Source organism: Haliotis rubra, unplaced genomic scaffold (assembly GCF_003918875.1).
Source record: "Haliotis rubra isolate DU_JTF1 unplaced genomic scaffold, ASM391887v1 Scf193, whole genome shotgun sequence".
In the NCBI taxonomy this organism is placed as follows: domain Eukaryota; kingdom Metazoa; phylum Mollusca; class Gastropoda; order Lepetellida; family Haliotidae; genus Haliotis; species Haliotis rubra.
In genome coordinates this window covers 606,409-626,255 of record NW_025765925.1, presented here as the reverse complement: position 1 = coordinate 626,255, position 19,847 = coordinate 606,409, and the positions used below count along the sequence as shown (strand labels likewise).

Here is a 19,847-nt window from a genome sequence, read left to right as displayed (position 1 = left end):
GTGAGTGAGTTTAGTTTGACGCCGCACTCAGCAATATTCCAGCTATATGGCGGCGGTCTGTAAATAATCGAATCTGGACCAGACAATCCAGTGATCAACAACATGAGCATCGATCTAAGCAATTGGGAACTGAAGACATGTGTCAACCAAGTCAGCGAGCCTGACCACCCGATCCCGGGATCGCCTCTTACGACAAGTTTGGGTTACTGAAGATCAATATTCTAACCCGGACCTTCAAGGGTCTAAATCAGATGAAACAAAGAGCGGTAGTGCAGATGCCTTTACTTTTCTTCCGTTTAACAATTCAAAACATCGCTGGGACAACTGCCTGTCCGTTATACTTGTACTATTTGCTGCTAATGAACCAGAGGCGGTTGGGTAGCCTGGTGCTTAAGCGATTGCTAGTCAGGCCAAAGGGGTTTGATTCCCCACATGGGTACAATGTGTGAAACCAATTTCTGGTGTCCCCACAGTGATATTGCTGGAATACTGCTGACAGCGGCTTAAAACTCACTCACTCACTCACTATTTATTAATCAACAAGCACCACTGTCGGCGTCGGTTTCACGCCCTCTAGAATTTGGCATCTTCCAATTCCTACCTACGCTAATGCTTAGTCGCTGAAATCAGGTAAATTAGATGGAAAGAAGAAGCTCCAATCAAACTGAATGGTACCCCATTGAAATGGTAGATTCAGAATCTGTGTTAGACTAACATCTAGTCTCTGAAATGAACATATTTTACAGGCTAAAACAGTTCTTTTTTAGAAAAGGAGCCGGCAGAGACGTTCTACCTTTACAGAGTAATCTAGACTTGCGATACATTCAGATGACTGTATTGTGAGACAGACGAAGGAATAGTGAGAGAGACGACTGGATTGTAAGGCCGACGACTGGATTGTGAGACAGACGACTGGATTGTAAGACAGACGACTGGATTGTGAGACAGACGACTGGATTGTGAGACAGACGACTGGATTGTAAGACAGACGAATGGATTTTAAGACAGACGAGTGGATTTTAAGACAGACGTATGGATTGTGAGACAGACGAATGGATTGTAAGACGGACGAATGGATTGTGAGTCTCTCTCGCAATGCCTTAGTCTGTCTAGTTTATCTCAGTGCTTTAGTCCGTCTAGTCAGACAAAACAGACTAGACAGCGAATGGACTATGAGACAGGCTTAAACAAAATCATGAAGATATATAAACTGATAACATCCCTGTAAACGCTAGCTCTAAGTCAACTCGGTTTATAGTGAATGATTCTCTTGTGGTGGACTTTCAGCCCCTTTACGCAATCGTCACCATTCGTTCCTTTCCGTAGCCCAGACTGACAAAGTGGTCACCCATGACTTCGGCCAACCTTCCATTGATAAACAGATCCCCACGAAGTCTCCGTAACGGCACAGCGGCCTGTAACTCAACACCTGCCCATCCAGAGAGGGAATTCCGGTCGCTGATCGCATGTAAACAGTAGGGCATGAACTGTACCGGTGTGGGTATCCGCGGGGCTGTGATGGAGGTGAGATACCAGTAACAGGTAGATCCCCGGGTTCCAGCTCGCCGTGGATGCACACAAGGGGGCGTGGCTTTGAAATCGAACCCCCTGAGAAAAGTGTCTTCTTCATTGATAGCGCTTGGACTAATTTTGTGAAACACGCGACTTCATCGTGCTGAACGTGTGTGGGGCGACCACCTCGCTGTGAGGCTCGTTGACACAGACACTGGGAAATATACACCGGTTATAGCGCTTGAAACAAAACCAGTCTGCCCTCACTTCGTTGACGATTCATAGCATTACATAACATTCAAGAGAAATGCTGATTTTTTATGCAAATCCAGGGTGAAAGTTTTTTTGCGCTGGGTTGTCTGTGGTACTATTAACATAATAATGGCATAACAAAAACATAGTTTTAACAAATAACAATACCTCATTGACAACGATACAAGAATCAGTATCGAAACGTCGCATGGCCTAAATAGTGAGTGAGTGAAAGTGAGGTGAAATTGGGTTTAACGTCGCGCTGGAGAATATTTCGCTCACATGACGACATGCATGCGTGTGTGTGGTGCGGCTGCTTGTTCTAGCCCAGACTGAAGCTGGTTTTATAGTGCTAGCCCACTGAGATACCATGCCGCAGTGAAGCATGAATACACATTATACTGACTCCGAGCCGACCAGTCCTTGTTGTACCCATTAATGCCGAGCGCCAGGCAGGGACCAACAAGTACCATATTTTAACGTATTTTGGTTAAAAGCGGGCGGGGATCGAACCCGCAACCTTCCGCTCTCCGGGCGGACGCTCTAACCACTTCACCACGGAGGCGGTCAGTGAGTGAGTGAGTTTAGTTTGACGCCGCACCCAGCAATATTCCAGCTATATGGCGGCGGTCTGTAAATAATCGAGTTTGGACCAGACAATCCAGTGATCAACAGCATGAGCATCGATCTTAGCAATTGGGAACCGATGACATGTGTCAACCAAGTCAGCGTGTCTGACCACCCGATCCCGTTAGTTCACGGGTTCATGGCCTAAATATAGAGGTTGTTCATCCATAAACGTTTGTCCTAAAATTTCCATCGTTATTGAATTAAACAAATAACAAATGTACTTTTGTGTAAGTAGGCTAGCCCAAAGACCTTCATAGAACTAGACACATCATTTGAGGGTTTAAACCAAATATTGAAACACACTATTTCCAAGAGTACTATGACATCTCCGGCTTGTGACCGCTTCACGACGTTGCTCCCATTACGTGTGAATGTATATATTAATAGTTGAAGCTTGAAAATATATTATGCAAAATATGTTAGAGTTATCTGTCCTTGTCTCAATTATAAGGGCCACAAGTTCGAAGCAGGTTTTTCCTAGACCAGGTTTAGTCAGGTTTAGTGCTAGTCCTGGTTTAGTTAAACCTAGACCATTGGTCTAACTTAAACGGTACTATGGAAAAGTAGTTTAGTTAAACTAGCATTCAGACCAGGTTTCAATGTATTAATTATGTTTAATTGATTTTCCACTCCTGAGTTTGTGAAAACACATGTTTGACGGTCTTGTTTCACACAATTCCAAATAATTATCAGTCGTTTTGTAATTCCTTTGTACTCGTTCCTGTTAAGTAGATGATTTTAAGACGCTTCAATTGTTATCTGGTCAAACGCTGCAGACACTAACAATGTGTGTTGGATATAAGCTGACCACTGAAAACTGTTTCACTTTTGAACAAAATTACTGTTTACCTCTATAGCCACTTGTAAAGCAAATACATATTCACATAACATGTTCCACGCAACCATGTACATTTCGCCATCATTGTTATTTAACTGCAAGGTGTAACTTATAAAAGCTTAACGTTAGCCTTAGACTAAGGTAATGTTTCATGGTTAAATGATAATGTCTAAAAAATATAAATATCCCTTGAACACACTGGTGTCTTTGTACTGTCCGCTTATCTAGACATGCCTCTTTAAAGAGTAGAATTAGGGCCTACTATACATACATGTGCTTGGCCTTCAGTACAGCCTTGGAGCAAGGCTACGTTAACCCTATTACCAAGTTAACACTTAACGTTAACCCTATTACCAAGTTAACACTTAACGTTAACCCTATTACCAAGTTAACACTTAACGTTAACCCTATTACCAAGTTAATAATTAACGTTAACCCTATTACCAAGTTAACAATTAACGTTAACCCTTACCACGCATTGCGACTATACTATCAGAGGCACTAAATGAACACATGGCACGTGCGAACAAGGCTACAAGAAGCTTAAGTGTCATTGATGTGAATGAGTCATTATGGTTTTACGCCGCTTTTAGAAATACTCCAGCCATATTACGGTCTGGGACACCAGAAATGGGCTTCACAAATTGTGCCCATGTGGCCATTGGTTGAAAGGATGGTGGGGCGGCACAGTGGTTAAAGCGTCCGTTCGACGAATGCCGCAGGTTTCTTCCCCACATAACCCGTGAAGATCCGGGTTAGAATATTGATCTTCAGTAACCCATGCTTGTCGTAAGAGGCCACTAACGGGATCGGGTGGTCAGACTAGGTTGACACATGTCATCGGTTGCTTAGATCGATGCTCATGCTGTTGATCACTGGATTGTCTGGTCCAGACTCGATTATTCTCAGAGGGCGGCGTAAAACTAAACTCACTCACTCTTACCCATATCGATACGATGTTTGAATCCCATATCTGGTGTCCCTCACTGTGGTAGTCAAGGAAGATTACAAAAAGCGACTTGCTTACACATTATAGCTATTAACACTAAAGAGAGCATAACAATTTTAATTCATATTTTATTCAAAGAACAAGATAATGACGTTTTAAACAAGTTCATATATCAATGACATTTTGTTTACGACAGTCAAAGAAATATAATTTGTCTACATGAACACATACATAACATAGTTTCACGAACGTAAGTGTGTTATTAAACCACTGAATTTGTACATAGTGTAGGTGTATAAAAGCCGTAACCGGAAGTAAACGCACGTAAGAGCACACATTTACCCACGTGCTCTGATCAGATGCATGGGCACATGCGCGCGACTCCTCACCAACAGTGGCCGTGGTTGAACCTACTGGTCTGTGATTTAGTAAATTCTTAATGTACTGTGTGAAGCTCAGAATATATACAGTCCAGAAACCACCACTGATAAATACGGGGAGAGTCTCGTTAAGACTCGCGAGGCTAAAAATGCTTGACGATATTGGCGACCTCCCTTTACCTCTGTGTAGGGAGGAGAAGATCTTTTCAGACATGTGAGCAGTGGTTTCTGATTGCTTAGCTTCTAATGGTGGAGTGAGTGAGTCGTGTTTCACGCCGCTTTTAGGATTATTCATTTCCAATCTGAGAAATGATTAAGTACCTCTGTACCCATGTGGAGAATCGAACTCCGGTCGTTGAGTATCGAAGCCAAGTATTTAATCATTCGGCTTGTCCCTGCCTTTTTCGTGATTAATGTTAAATGAGACAAGTTGATTAGCACAATATTCACGTCCAATCACGTCACACAATGACAGTAAAATAATTTTTTGACAGAGAGAATTGAGAGAGTGAAAATATGAAAATGTTGAACCACTGACCATAGTCAAATAGTCACACAAATCCAAGTGAGTACGGGTGTGAGGTTTTCACGCCACCAGAAATTTGCTTTGCACATTATGTACACAAATCGGGAGTCGAACCCGGTTTAGGCGTGACGAGCTAATCCCTGAAGCTGAAATACCGAATACATAATGAATATCTTGTATTTGACATCCGCCATAAATATGTGATAGTAACGGGAATTCTATGATGTCAGTGTTGATATATAGCGGTGGTAGAGCCGTGATACCTGTGATAAAGCCGGCTTACTATAGATGTTACAGAATGATGAAGCGGTCGTCCACGCAAGCATCCTCGTGCTGTAACTATAAAAGTACATGGCAAACTATAGTTTTCTACACTACACATGGGGGTAGAGAAGGTTTATTTCTTAATTCTGTGATACTGATGTCGAACTATATTATATTATACAATACTACATATTATTATGTGATATTAATGACGATAGAACATTATATTACGTGATCATAGTACATATACATATGTGTGATATAGAGGTGATAGCTTATAAGTAAAGTCGGCTTATAACATGTATCAGTTTATATGGGTGTGATGAATTATAGTTTAGTCGAGTTTAGTCATTTTGTCACCATGGGAAAAGGGAGTTGGCCGAACTCACTTACACTAGATCTACGGAAAGGGGTGACAGCTCATGTCAAGCACACACGTGGGTGTGAACCCTACCTATTTGCCAGGCAGAGTAATGACACGTAATGGCATCACATGGACATAAAAAAAACACAAGCATACTTGTGGTTTCAGCAAGTTTGATTGTCAAAGAACCGGTTAGAGTTGCGCAATGCGCCTGGTCAACAGGTATGCGTATGTAGACCGTTCCAGGTCCACGCGACATGGCGTACACGTCAGCCTGCGGCTCAAGGTGTGGGAAGAATGTAGGCTAGCACTTCGAGATGTTTAACATATTTGGGGAACTTAATTTGCTGTTATACCTCAAGCATTAATACCGCGGGTGAATCAGATCATAAATCACATTAGTATAGTAAATTAAACCCATTTCTAGTTTTAAACAAACACCATACAAATTGTAAATATTTTAATAAAATATGGTATTTCTTGAATGTACATAAGCACTGAATATTTCTCCGTAGGTGTTGCGTGTCCGACGTATATTTCCACCCACATGTAAACACGTGCCATTTGAATAACGTACTTTCGACCAAGTAAAGGCTATACATTTAAAAAAATTCTCAGTTAATTAATTATACGAATTAACGCACCATGGCCAATTACCAGAATCGCGACTCCCGGGCGAAATGGCGGAGTATTGAGAAGGTCAAGTGTCCTCGATTGGGAATAAACCGCGTAGATGGTTCTCATTGTGGTATTTCATAAATAATATCCTCATTGTTTTCAAACCCTGTTTATTTGTAACATTCGTCTCAGTTGTATAAACAGTATTCAAGTACATGGCAATAAATGTATTCCTCAACAAGTCTCCCTATACCCACACGACCATGTTCAGCACCCTCACATGTAAATGGCTTTAACTTATTAAGGTTTGTTGTTTCGCTACGGAGAGTGTGGAGTAGGGCTCTCGTCCTAGACGTCGAAGGTTGTATATTTTTGCAACCTGTTGCTTCTTGGCCTAAATCCGTTCGACAGGCGGCCGTGAAACCCGCTCACTGTGCTACGTCTATTTTGACTGCAGCGCCGCCTAACGAGGTCATACTGCGCCAGCTGATATGGGTAACCCCCATTCATTGCGGTCGAGTTAGACGGGAAGATTTTCCCAATCGCCCCTACCCACACACCTACAGCTTCATCCCCTGGGATTACTCACGAGAAAGGGGGTTCTGTGATCACGAGACAAGTTGGGGTAGTTTCATTGCGAGCGGCGACCGTAAGAGCACTTTCTTCTATTTGACAGCTGTCGAGGCTGGCAGTGTTTGTTGGGTAGCCGGATTGCTAGATACAGGTAACCGTCTCTCTATCGAAGTCTCAACACAGGCGTGGACAGTTTAACCTAGTGGACATTGAGTCCACACCATGGCGGACGTGGCCGAGACGCAGGGGGGGCAGGGGGAAGAGGAACCCCCCAAGAAAAAGAGGGGCAGGCCCCGAAAGCCTAAACCCCCAGAGGTAAGAACATGACAATGTGAGTTAACGCTCATAGGTTCATTTACATCTGTCAATTAAATAATCTCAATGTAATTTAATATAAAATGATGAGATGTAAGTGTTGGTTGTGTTGGAGACATGTATGTGCATAAAATGTTGACAATGTATATCATAACCCGTTTATTGAGTACGTTTGTTTTCCTAAACACGTGTATTTGCATACAACTGTTGTTTACAAATAACGTTTGCATATGGATATTGATATTTGTATGTACAGCCTATACACAAAATATTTCAAACTAGCGGATTTGTTTTATTCGTGTTATTCGAAGATACATCGAAGGACCAGTGATGTCAAACAATATTAAAATTCAAAAAACAAATTTGTATTTTTTAATTTAGCCAGAGGAACCAAAGCTAAAGCGACCTCGCGGTAGGCCAAAGGGAAGCAAAAATAAAACTCCAGCAAAATCTTTACTGGTGAGTTGCTTTTATTGTTATTGTGATTGCGTAAACTTCATCCTATGAAATGCATAAATATTATTACTTGAAAATATAATCTTTTGGGTTTTTTTTTTGACGGTTTGCGTATATGAGTATGTAAGTTCAAACGTGATGCCATGTATTGTAGCACCTCTTTACAAAACCCGATTTCATGTGTGACACAGATATACGTCAATGGGCGTGATTTAAAGCCTGTCATACAGAGATGACTGTATACAGTATATAAGAATATGTATGCTAGATCAGCAGTAGAGCACTCAGTCATCACACACGCCGGCCTTGACAACCATCGTGTCTTTAATACACCTCACAGACAGCTATGTATGATGTGTGTGTGTGTGCGTGCGTGCGTGTTAGTACTGGTTCGATTTTTAAGGGTATTTCAATATATACCTAGTTACCAGTTACTTTAATGACTTAGGATTATGTCTTATGTGAACTGCACTATGTATAAGAATGTTCTTTAAAGCCTTGTGATCACTGTAAGTTGGTACAGTTACGTTTACATCCCACTATGTAGATAAAATATGTGTATTCGCGTTACAAGCTTGTTCAGCGTTGAAAACGGTACACGTGTGCCCAGTTCCATTTCGCACGGAATATCTAAGCAATGCGAATTCTTTAGTCGCATGATAACAATTATGGACGATTTGTACTAATTTATTTCAATGTGTCACCAAAGTTCACTGACCGCGCTGCGTTCGGCTGGCGTGGTTAACGTCGCGGTGAAGTTTGTTCGACGCTGCGGAATTCGTCGATGCGACCAGCATTTGTTTAGGGATGTTCTCGGTGAAGTCTCGTTTGCAGCGTAGTTTCTCCCCTCGCACGCGAAACTCTACCTTTAATGCACCCACTCATCAAAGACCTTCTACCCACCAGCGCATCTTATGAATGACTTATCGTGTACTCCACTTGGCGGGTTGTTTCTCGACCCTTTTTCGAGGAATGCTATTCTTAAGCCTGTGGAAAGTGGGTTGTACCCCCCATGTGATTGTTGGTCATGTGCTATCTATAAAGCGAGACCCACGTGCTCGATATGTGGTGGGTGGGCGGGAGTAGTTGTAATGACGGGAGGGGGTGGAGAGAAGCTGTGTAGGGTAGATGGGGGTGGTAGTTGTCTGTGTACTGTCAGCAGTGGCGATATATATGACACATCACACCAGCCAGCATGTCGCTTTCAACAAAGACCGACATACTTGTCAACTAATATGCAATACAAGCACAGTTTGTACATAGATTAGAAAACTTTGGGCAGGTGCTTGTCTGTGCTGCTTAAATACACCGGCGTGGTGTATTTTCTTGTCATAATGAGATATAGTTGCACGAGCTTTGTAACCTTGAGCTGACGCAGGTGTACCCAAAACGTATTTGTTAAATCATAAAAGTGCTTTTGAAATATATTTTAATCGGATAGCATGCAATGCATTCGTTTTTGTCAGTTTATGAATGAATTACACAATCTAGCGATCACGGCGAACCTACTTGAAATCCATTTTCACCTGCAAGATGTCATGTCCTACTTAGTACTGTTAAACACAGCATCTCGGTTCATATGCACGCTTCATACACGCTCCATACATAACTACCACACGCTGTTACTCATTATTCAACAAAATATATTATCTTGGACAATCCGGGTTATAATTGTTGTATCTACCCGATTCGTTAAACCGCAGCCGAATAGGTCGAAAACGTATTGTGATTAAAATTGCAAATTGTTTCGATACGATAGCAAAAAGTAAATACGCAAATTGAGCTAAATTTTCTAAATGTTGAAATCAATAGATAAAAATGTATTTATAAATAGATAATCATGTGGATCCGAACTTTGCTTTTGCGTTCTAGAAGTAAAACGATTATGAAATGTTCCTGGAAGGAAGTCTGGTCGGTCGTGAGGGGTATACCCCGCGCGGTGCTGGTGCAGATGTATTCGCCATTATAACGAAACCCGTTCTTTCCCTCAAATGCATTCCATTTGTCTCCGTTGTGCATGAGCATGCGCATTATGGGGGTGTTACCAGGTCAAGTAATCCTGGTATATGATAAACCGAACAAGGAAACTTTAAGTCACGTGATGTTGAAAAAAGGGATTTCTTAACCGCTTTCTGTGATATATCTTGTTTCAAACAGCACACAATTTCGATGATATCGGGTGACTATTTCAGGGGGCGTAATAAGACTTATTTTCATTTGTCGTGTCTACCTCTTTAATTTGGACCTCCATATACCGGACATTTCACATAGGACGATAGCATTCTAACACATCTCAAGTTAATGTGGTGCAATCAGATGTCCGTTTTAAAACAGAAGAGATAGAAAAGAGAAAATTAGAATATTAGTTATGTAGAAATATGTATCCATGATAGGGGTATATTATATTAAGATAACAGATGTAGATCACAAATAAGAAAAAAGATATATATCTTAACTTTGGGACTGACGTAGCAGGTGAAAATGAAAAGTGATGCAGCTCAGTTACAGACTAGAACCAGCCTATATTAGCACAGCGTCGTTGTAAGGAGTGACAAAGTCGCTGCACAGTGGAGAAGTCGTACCTGAGATGCCCCTAACTTGCCCAAACTGACGATGTCTTGATTGGTGACGCTAGGTTTGTTTGAGACTGGGATTTATGAAGGACTGGACCCGAAAAACCCTTTTCATCTCATAATCAGCGTCTTCAGCGTCGACCAGAGTTTATCCACGCATACATGGATTAGCAGCCATTGTGGCCACCCGATCGTCAAGGATCACTCACAGTGGGATCACACCTAAATTGCCGGCCAAAAGAAAGTATACACTTGGAAATTCACAATTCAGTCCTTACCGTGTCCTGTTAAACTCGACTCTATGTCTTTTGTGACGTCATGTGAACGTCACCAGTTAGATCCCATTGATCCGATACATGTATTAACGCCTGTGATGCCCGTATCAAACACATAACCATCCGATACCCATTTCTTGTTTCTTCTTAAGCCACCATCACACATGGGTGTATACTTTCATTTCCTCAACAGTATATAGAAGACGCGTATATATTGATTTTAATCATAATACTAGTATATTATATATAGGATATAGCGTCAGTTGGATGCGTGTATTCAAACCTAAGATTATTCGCCTCTTTTCTCAACCAATGACCATCACTAGTCAAGGACCCCGTTGGCCTTTCAGGTAATGTTTACGAGGGGATCAAACCAGTGTTTTCGCCATGTTGATCGAACTATTTAAACACCGGGGTTATAAGTCTTGGGTTTCGGGTCTGTATTCTTAATTTGTGGTTAAAGTGTTCACTCGTCACACCGAAGGCCCGGGTTCGATTCCCCACGTGGGCACAATGCGTGAAGCCCATTTCCGGTGTCCCCATCGTGATATTGTTGGAATATTGCTAATAGCGGCGAAAACCCAACACACTCAGTTACTGTGTTGTCAATAATTTACAATAAAAAAACATTCCCAGTCCAATTTATTTACAGTGTTTGAAATGTTTCAGGCAAAAAGGATTTGAAAATTACCGTCTTCCTTCTATTAGGAATGCTTATTTATGTCACACAGACCAAGTTCTCGTCAGATCCCCATCTTTTGTCCGATGGATCCAGTGGAGTAACGGGTCGTTAAGTTCAAATGTTGAATTGTGGCCCACATATTTTTTCAAACGTTTTTTGGCTCTGCAGGGTCGTGTAGGACTGGTTTCGATAAAGGAGGGAATTTCAGGGGGTGGCAGCTAAACCCTCGTGACAGTGTGATACATAAGCGAAATACAGAATGTTTTCTAACTTTTGTACGCCCACGCAAATAGCTGAGGGCGAGGAATCTCGCCGAGTACTGCAGTAAGGGTGACGTTAGGTGTATAATGGGCATCCACCAGCAGGTGACGGTAGCCTTGGATTTCTCACAAATGTGTAGATATCTCACTCAAGGTCACGGTCGACTGACAGACTGAACTGAATGAAAAGCTTGAGATTTGACGACCCATGCATGGATGACACTTGAGGACTACGAGTTGAGGATATCTCGGCTTTCTGCAGCGTCGTTGCAAGATCTGTGATACATATATACTTAAAGAGTTATGTTAATGAATATTTTCGGGGATATTTGGTGAAATTATGTCCTCAATTCACATTCCAAAAATATCCCGAAAATATGTATGATCCGTTACTTTTTTGATCAGTATATATGTATACGATACATACTCTCTTCCCCTTGATACATTGTACTCATGTAGGGAATCGAACCCATGTTATTGACATGAAGAGGCACATTAACCACTGGGTTAAAGAGGTTAACTCACACAAACGCTACTGTATGGGTGGGTGAACTTCTTTCAATCCTGAAACGCCGTTTCAACACGCTTCTCGCTGTTGGTAACTTCGGGGGGGTCACATTCAGAAGGGGCGGGGGTTGGTGGGGGATGTGTTAGCCTAGTGGTTAAAGCGTTCGCTCGTCACGCCGAAGGCCCGGGTTCGATTCCCCACATGGGTACAATTTGTGAAGCCCATTTATGGTGTCCCCCGCCGTGATATTGCTGGAATATTGCTAAAAACGGCGTAAAACCATACTCAGTCAGAAGGGGAGGAATCGCGTGACTTTAACGCCACCTGTTTGATACGGCCACGCAATGAGAGGACATGCCAAATGACCTAATGAACGGATGGGGTCACATCACTGCAACATACACATAATTACGTTTAACATTTCTAAACACGGAGTTCGGTAGCTCTGTGGTTAGTGTTTGCTTGTCGCGCCTCTGACCAAGTTCTATTCCACAGGGACACTACTTATGGACCATTCCTCTGCGGACCTTTGTCATTATTACTTTGTACGAGTGAGCAAATATGGTTTCGCGCCAGTATTATTAATATCTCATGGGCATGGGTTTCATATATTGTATATACGGAATAAAACTTGAACTTACGAGTGACTCTCGAACTCTTTGATTGCTTGGCCACCTAACCGACCATGTTCCATTGTACACAGGAACAGCACGTTAAGCACTTGGTATCATATCTCGTTACACAAACAGCACAACAGTTCGTTACGTCCTTCGTACCACATCTCGTTACGCACCTAGCACCGAAGTTCATTACGCTCTTGGCACCAACGTTCGTTACGCTCTTGGTACCAAAATTCGTTACGCTCTTGGTACCACAATTCGTTACGCTCTTCGTACCACATCTCGTTACGCACGTAGAACCGTAGTACATTACGCTCTTGGCACCAAAGTTCGTTACGCTCTTACTACCACAATTTGGTACGCCCTTGGTACCACATTTCGTTACGCTCTTGGTATCACAATTTGTTACGCCCTTGGTACCACAATTCGTTACGCTCTTGGTACCGCAATTTGTTACGCCCTTGGTACCACAATTCGTTACGCTCTTGGTATCACAATTTGTTACGCACTTGGCACAGGTTCGATCCTTACGGTGACCTGCTTAAATATATTTGTTTTCTTGTCTTGACTCAGTGAATAATATATCAGGATGCTGTTGTAATAAAGAACTTGTAAATAACAAACAGTCGATGTTAAGGGATGTGCATAACACATTTACTATAGTCATGTGAAAAACATCAGGTGCTTCATTTGAGAAGGCTTCAGTGGGGTAGCGTAGTGGTTCAAGCGTTCAATCGGGTTCCCACATGGGTACAATGTGTGATGCCAATTTCTTGTGTCCCCCGCCGTGATGTTGCTGCAAATTTGCTAAAAGCGGCGTAAAACCACACTCATTCATTCACTCACTCACAAGAAAACGCAAAACGCTTGATTTGAAGTACAGTGAGTACGGGATATATTTCATTTCACTCTGTGTACTGTGCTGATGGGTGAATCATTCATCTTCAATGTCCCTACGGTTGAGCAACGTTGTATTGAACTCCGTTGTGTCGGATTCTTGCTTGTGGCAACTTCTCGTGCGTATTTTGTAGCAAATATAGAAAATACAAGTGTAAAATGTTTCAAAGTCGAACTGAATTAGGTATGTGAACTTTTTTCTGAATTACTTATCACCTTATATTTCTTGTATTACGTTAAGTACGAGATCTTTCGTTTTGTGCTGGGGGCGGTAGGGTAGCCTAGTGGTTAAAGCGTTCGCTCGTCACGCCGAAGGCCCAGGTTCGATTCCCCATATGGGTTCAACGCGTGAAGCCCATTTCTGGTGTCCCCCGCCGTGATATTGCTGGAATATTGCTGGCGTAAAAGCAAACTAACTCACTCCTTTGGTGCTCTGAATGAGCTTGACACTCGGATGTGTCGAGCACTAGGAAAGGTCGTCCTTTCCTTAAGCCGACACAGCTATTGCCAACTCAGTATGTACAACCTGCTATTTCAACAATGTATTCGTACAATTCACGCTTCTAAATGTTGACAAAATTTATGAAGAAATGTCCGTATTTATTTTTCAGAGAATGAATATACCAAAGAGACCACGCGGACGACCAAGGAAATATGTAAGTGTGTCACAGAATATTGTTAAACAAACAACAAAACAACAAAACAAACAACCAAACATACAACTCGCGAAGAGAATTTTATAGATTATGTTGTAATTGTTATAATATCGCTCAGCGGAACGTATGTGACAGAATATTGTTTGCAATTAAATGGCGTCCTCGGCAATATACCAGTTAAATGACGTCAGTCTGTCAATAATCGAGTCTGGACCAGACAAACCAGTGATTGATATAATGAATTTAGGTTCAATGCGAAGCGCCTTCTCTGTATCTTGTCGTGTCACTGGAGTAGTACGGAATAGCTACAATGTGTGAAATTGGTGGTTGGGTGTCATTCGGTCGTTGTTCATATTGTCGACCACTGTTTTCTCACAGCTGGTTGTTACTCGAGATCATCACGTTCTAAGAAATAACGCGCCTAGTGTAAAACTGACTCACAGATTCTCGGAGAAACACTGTTTCGTAGATCCAGTGTCAACACTTCCGTTCTTGAAGGGGCATTAAAAGGGGAAGAACTGCGTCCAATGCAAACTTGTGAATATGCTGGGAATCTGAACTGCTAATAAAACAAACGCTAGAATATTCATGCAGGCAATTGGCTGGTTTTAATCCTGTGAAATATGTCTCTTGTTAGTCTAAATGGACCTATTATGTAAAGTGAGTCATAACTGCGTTAGATGAAAGGGAGGGGGATTCTCCCGAGCTGGCGGGCTGTTTTACCCAGTTAGTGAGGGGGAGTTAAGTAATACTGGGTTGTGATTGTAAAATCGTAGTACGAGATCAAGACCTCCTGTGTCTTTACTACGCAACTCAACAACAGACATTGAATCTGAATTTGGAGATTATAAGTGGAAGTGTTTCGTATGTGTGTTTCTGCTTGAGAATATGTAACCGCTGCACTGGCGGGATCATGACTTCCTATTTTTAATTAGGAGGTGAAATGGAATTAATTTGAATGAATTCAAATATTTATCTAAAGTATACGTAAATTGTGTGCAGTGTAGTTAGCATATATGGTAGCCTAGTGGATAAAGCGTTCGCTTGTCACACCGAAAACCCGGGTTCGATTCCCGCTTGGGTACGATGTGTGAAGCCCATTTCTGGTCTCCCCCACAGTGATATTGCTGGAATATTGCTAAATGTGGTGTAAACCTTTACTCACTCAATCACTCAGATATCACAGTACGGCGGTACTCTTAGAGTGAGTGAGTTATTATTTAACGTCACATCGGCGGTACTCTTAGACATAAGAAGACATTACAATACTCATGACAAACGCTTGCAGCCACCCTCTCATCACACGACACTATATATAGACAAATGGGTACATTTCAAGCGAAACAAATAGATATATGGCAAAAGTGAAAGCACAAAACCAGCAAGAACAAAACATAAGATGACAGTTACCCTCAAAACACGATCGGTTGTTCGTCCTCTGTTTTCCCAAGAAAATGTTTTTGTTTGATTCGGGATTTTAGATTATATAAGTTAATCATAGCTGTTTGTCCATCTGACTCTGCCAAATACAGAAAAGTTAGTCTTCTACTCTCGAACTCAAGTTCTGTCAAACACTGACTGAAATAAGGAAATTTTGTCTGTTTTTCTTTTCAAATCTGCATGGTCTACAAAGAATGTTTGAGAATTACAGACATCAATAGAGAGGTGTTTGAGAGTAAAAGGGGTATATACGTATTATTTCATTATATTAATCCGAACTCGGGGTAAACTGTACCGAGGATTCCTGTACTCTTTACCCAGCCTTTTACACTGGACACCGCTGACACCGAGGTGACGGGTCTCCTGACCAGCATCATACCACACGCTGCTCTCTTGACCTCACGGTAGTCCGGGGCTCACGAGAGGTCATTGGGTCAAGAAGTTGAATAACAGGTGCTTGCTCTCAATGTAGCGTGACACTAACTTGGAGCGTTCAGACTACCATGATTTACACGGCCTCTTGGTATTTGCCCAATTGAGCTTGTTATCTTGAGCAATGAGCCCCCTACAAATGTTTGGTAGTGTTTGTAAGTGTATAAATGGGGGTTAGTGGCACCTCTCTGGAAAGTGAGCCGTGAAGACGCTTTGATGTGGGGTGTTTGATGTTTTGTGATATATGTTTAAAATTAGATTGTGCTGGTTTAAGGTTACGCTTCTGTGATGGGGTCAGTTGAAATGTCTTTAGGAAGTGCTGGTTGTTGTTGTTTCTGTGTAATGAACAGAGGATTCATGGAATGGGTGTAGACGGGGAAGTAAGCGAATATTTCATCTAAAATTCAGATATAGCTTTCTTTTGGGGTTTGTCATTTTATTGTATATTTCTTTTAAATAAATAAATATATAAATAGGTAAACTGATAAAAGTTCATATATGTTAGAGATAAGTTAGACTAAGGCTTAGTCTCTGAATATATATAATTTTGATAGTAACAAACAAGCCCATTTATATTGATAAGGAGCCCAAGGGAGACCAGAGATTCAGAACCTGAGGAAATCTAGACTTGCTTTATTTAGGGCTTTAGCACAGCAGAGAGGGCTTGGCAGTAGGGAAATTAATGTGGTTCAGGGACTGTGAGACAGACTAGAGATAAGTGAGTGAGTGAGTTTATTTTTACAAAGTGATAACATCGGAATAACACCAAGAACTGACACCTGCACACTGCACTGTTAAAGATGATATGTATGATGTTGTTTGTTGTTTAATGACTCTAGCAATATTCCAGCTATATGGCGGCAGTCTGTAAATAATCAAGTCTGGACCAGACAATCCAGTTGTCAGCATGAGCATCGATCTACACAATTGGGATACGATGACGTGTCAACCAAGTCACCGAGCCTGACCACCCATCTGTTAGTTGCCTCTTACCACAAACATGGTTGCTGAAGATCTAATTCTAATTTTACTTGATATATGCTTAATTACGAGTACATGTATTGTATATCATGCTCGCCTTTGATCATAGCACATGATCAATCTAAAATCCATGTGTGATGGTCAAAATAACTAAACAAACATAATTATGGTATGAGTATAAATGGTTTTAAAAATGAGGGTTAAAAAATAATAGGTGTTGCGCTACTTTTTTCCATGTGTATACATTTGTATCGAAATGGTACGTATTTTTTGTGTAAAGGATAAAACAGATTTCAACTTGCGTAAGCATGCTTTGGGTATTGGGGCTGACACTGGTCAGTACTAGTTGTGTGGTACCCAATTAAAAACAACAATAACTAAGATATATAATGATGCTCATGTATTATCATTGCGGGGGCGGGGGGGGTAGCCTTGTGGTTAAGCGTTCGCTCGTCACGCCGAAGGCCCGGGTTCGAATCCCTACATGGGTACAATGTGTGAAACCCATTTCTGGTGTCCCCCGCCGTGATATTGCTGAAATATTGCTAAAAAAGCGGCGTAAAACTACACTCACTCACTCATTGCGAATTTTGGTTTTGTATTTTGCCATACGCATGACAAGATGTTATATTGTTCAGAACAACAAAAATGAGGCATGATTTTTTCCATAAGGTGTTGATGAGAAGTGAGCAGCAAGTGATAGGTATAATGTTCAGAGGAGCACGGTGATGAATGTATGTTCCGGGAGGTAATACTACATTCAGGTATCTCACACATGTGGAATGAGTCTCCTCTAAACCATCCCAAGTGGACGTTAATGGCTGAAAGTGCCTTGCTGTTGACAGTTGTCGACATGACAAGCGCTGTTTGTGTAAGCTGGGTCTGAGTGAGACACGTCATACCTGGAGGAATCTGTTAAATGAAATTATGATTAATAGGAAGATTATTAAAGATATGTATTTGAAATGTCTGCTATACCTGGGAAAGAATAGTTTTGTTTTTTATAGAATGAGACAAGTTTCATATTTTATCAATATTAAATTAGAAGTTAAAAGAATTTTTATGGTAAAAATTAATTTTAGGAGTTTTTCCTGTTTATTTTATTGTTCACTGTGCCGAGTTGTGTCCCTTAGTTTAACCAGATGATTGTGGGGTCAGATCTGGGATTTAGACAGTTTATGACTCTGTTGTTGTCAGCACTGTAGGTCTGTGGGTTTCATCAAAATTCTAAAGGTCAATGAGCTGTATCACTGACAACTTTTCTCCTACATTAAACTCACTCACTCACTCACTCACTCACTCACTCACTCACTCACTCACTCACTCACTCACTCACTCGACCTGTGATGATCCGGGTTAGAATTGATCTTCGGTAACCCATGCTTGTCGTAAGAGGGACTATCGGGATCGGGTGGTCAGACTTGTTGACTTGGTTGACACATGTCATTGGTTCCCACTTGCGTGGATCGATGCTCATGCTGTTGATCACTGGATTGTCTGGTCCAGACAGCCACCATTTAGCTGGAATATTGCTTTGTGCGGCGTTAAACTAAACTCACTCACTCACTCGCATTTATGATGATAATTGCTATTGTTGTAGAGGGAAGAGGAGGAGGGGAAGACGTCACCGCCGCAGCCCGAGGAACCGTCGACATCAGGGGAGGCAAGTTCTCATTGATGAGCGTTGTGTCCGTGCTCTGTGATTCTGTAGCAGAGCAACGCAAAACTATGTCCACCACATCACAAAACAGCAACAAATAAACAAAGGAAGAGCAAATAACAGCAAAACACGGCAACATGGAGGACTGAATGATAAAGTATTGATGTTCCGGAACAAGTTTTGAAAACAAGTAACATCCACCAGCTCCAGCTAGCATCATGCAAGAGGAATTCCAGAGGAGCTGAAGACGGTGGCTATTATTTCATATATGATTGTCATCTTTATTGAAATTATAATGTTTCATTATGATTGGAGTGTGGTATTGGCATATCGTACGCGTGAACACTTTACAGGTTTGTAGACACTACAACTGCCCATCACATGTGAATGCAAATGGTGGATATGCAGTGTTATGTTGATTCACCGGTTTCACCTTATACTAAGCAATGAGCAGAACAGAAAGATGACATATTGTGGCATATCTTGCATGAGAAATATTTCCGTTCTTGCAATGTACTGGTTGTCTGTTTGTATACTGATTGGTGAGAGTCTTTGGTTGTCAGCAGGAATCGGCTCAGGTTCGATTTGTTCATTAAAAATAGCATCTACACTATTAAATGTGTGACTGTATTGACAAGTGATGGCGACAGGTAGAGTGTGTACAAACCTGTGCAGTATTGCCGATGACAGTGTGTACCCAGTTCTGGTTCTAGTATCTAGGCTCAGAGCTGGGAGCATCCATTACATTAGAGAAATAAACAGATTGTACTTACGAAATATTTTTCTGTAATTATGATTGGATGAGTTTCTATCAGAGTGTGGTCAAGTTTGTGAATCTCGTGCTGTGAAATAAATAAATACACACTCACAGGTTGTCTAGATTTTCATGCAAGAAAATGAAACCCAAATGTATTGATATGACAAAATATCAACTTGATTGTAATAATACTACTTTTTGATAATCTCCATATGTAAAGCCATGTTGCAAAGTGTAGTTTTACCTGCAATTTATTAAGGCATTTTGTGAGAAATATTTTGATAAAAATTAAGAAACCTTTACATGAAACTGTAAACAATTAAATGGAAGCAGATTATATGGAATCAGTTAGTTCACAGAGACACAGATCTATGGAGGACACCTTGGTGGAATAATGACAGGGTAGGTTAACCTCAGAACTGTGCAGGG

General features: G+C 41.4%; 1 protein-coding gene across 1 annotated transcript; it reads left to right on the top strand.

The window, feature by feature from the left end:
• Positions 1-6,806: 6,806 nt before the first annotated feature.
• LOC124274668 (high mobility group protein HMGI-C-like) lies at positions 6,807-19,438 on the top strand. Its single transcript, XM_046710029.1, has 4 exons — positions 6,807-7,221; positions 7,603-7,680; positions 14,104-14,148; positions 18,602-19,438. Exons 1-4 carry the CDS (start codon positions 7,129-7,131, stop codon positions 18,677-18,679), a joined length of 294 nt encoding a protein of 97 aa, XP_046565985.1. The 5' UTR covers positions 6,807-7,128; the 3' UTR covers positions 18,680-19,438.
• Positions 19,439-19,847: the final 409 nt, after the last annotated feature.

Bases quoted from the DNA above. Each gene is read 5' to 3' on its own strand.
- LOC124274668 (XM_046710029.1), top strand. From the start codon at position 7,129: ATGGCGGACGTGGCCGAGACGCAGGGGGGGCAGGGGGAAGAGGAACCC. The intron at 7,222-7,602 runs GTAAGAACATGA...TTTTTAATTTAG, and splicing joins GAAAGCCTAAACCCCCAGAG to CCAGAGGAACCAAAGCTAAA. The intron at 14,149-18,601 runs GTAAGTGTGTCA...CTATTGTTGTAG, and splicing joins GCGGACGACCAAGGAAATAT to AGGGAAGAGGAGGAGGGGAA.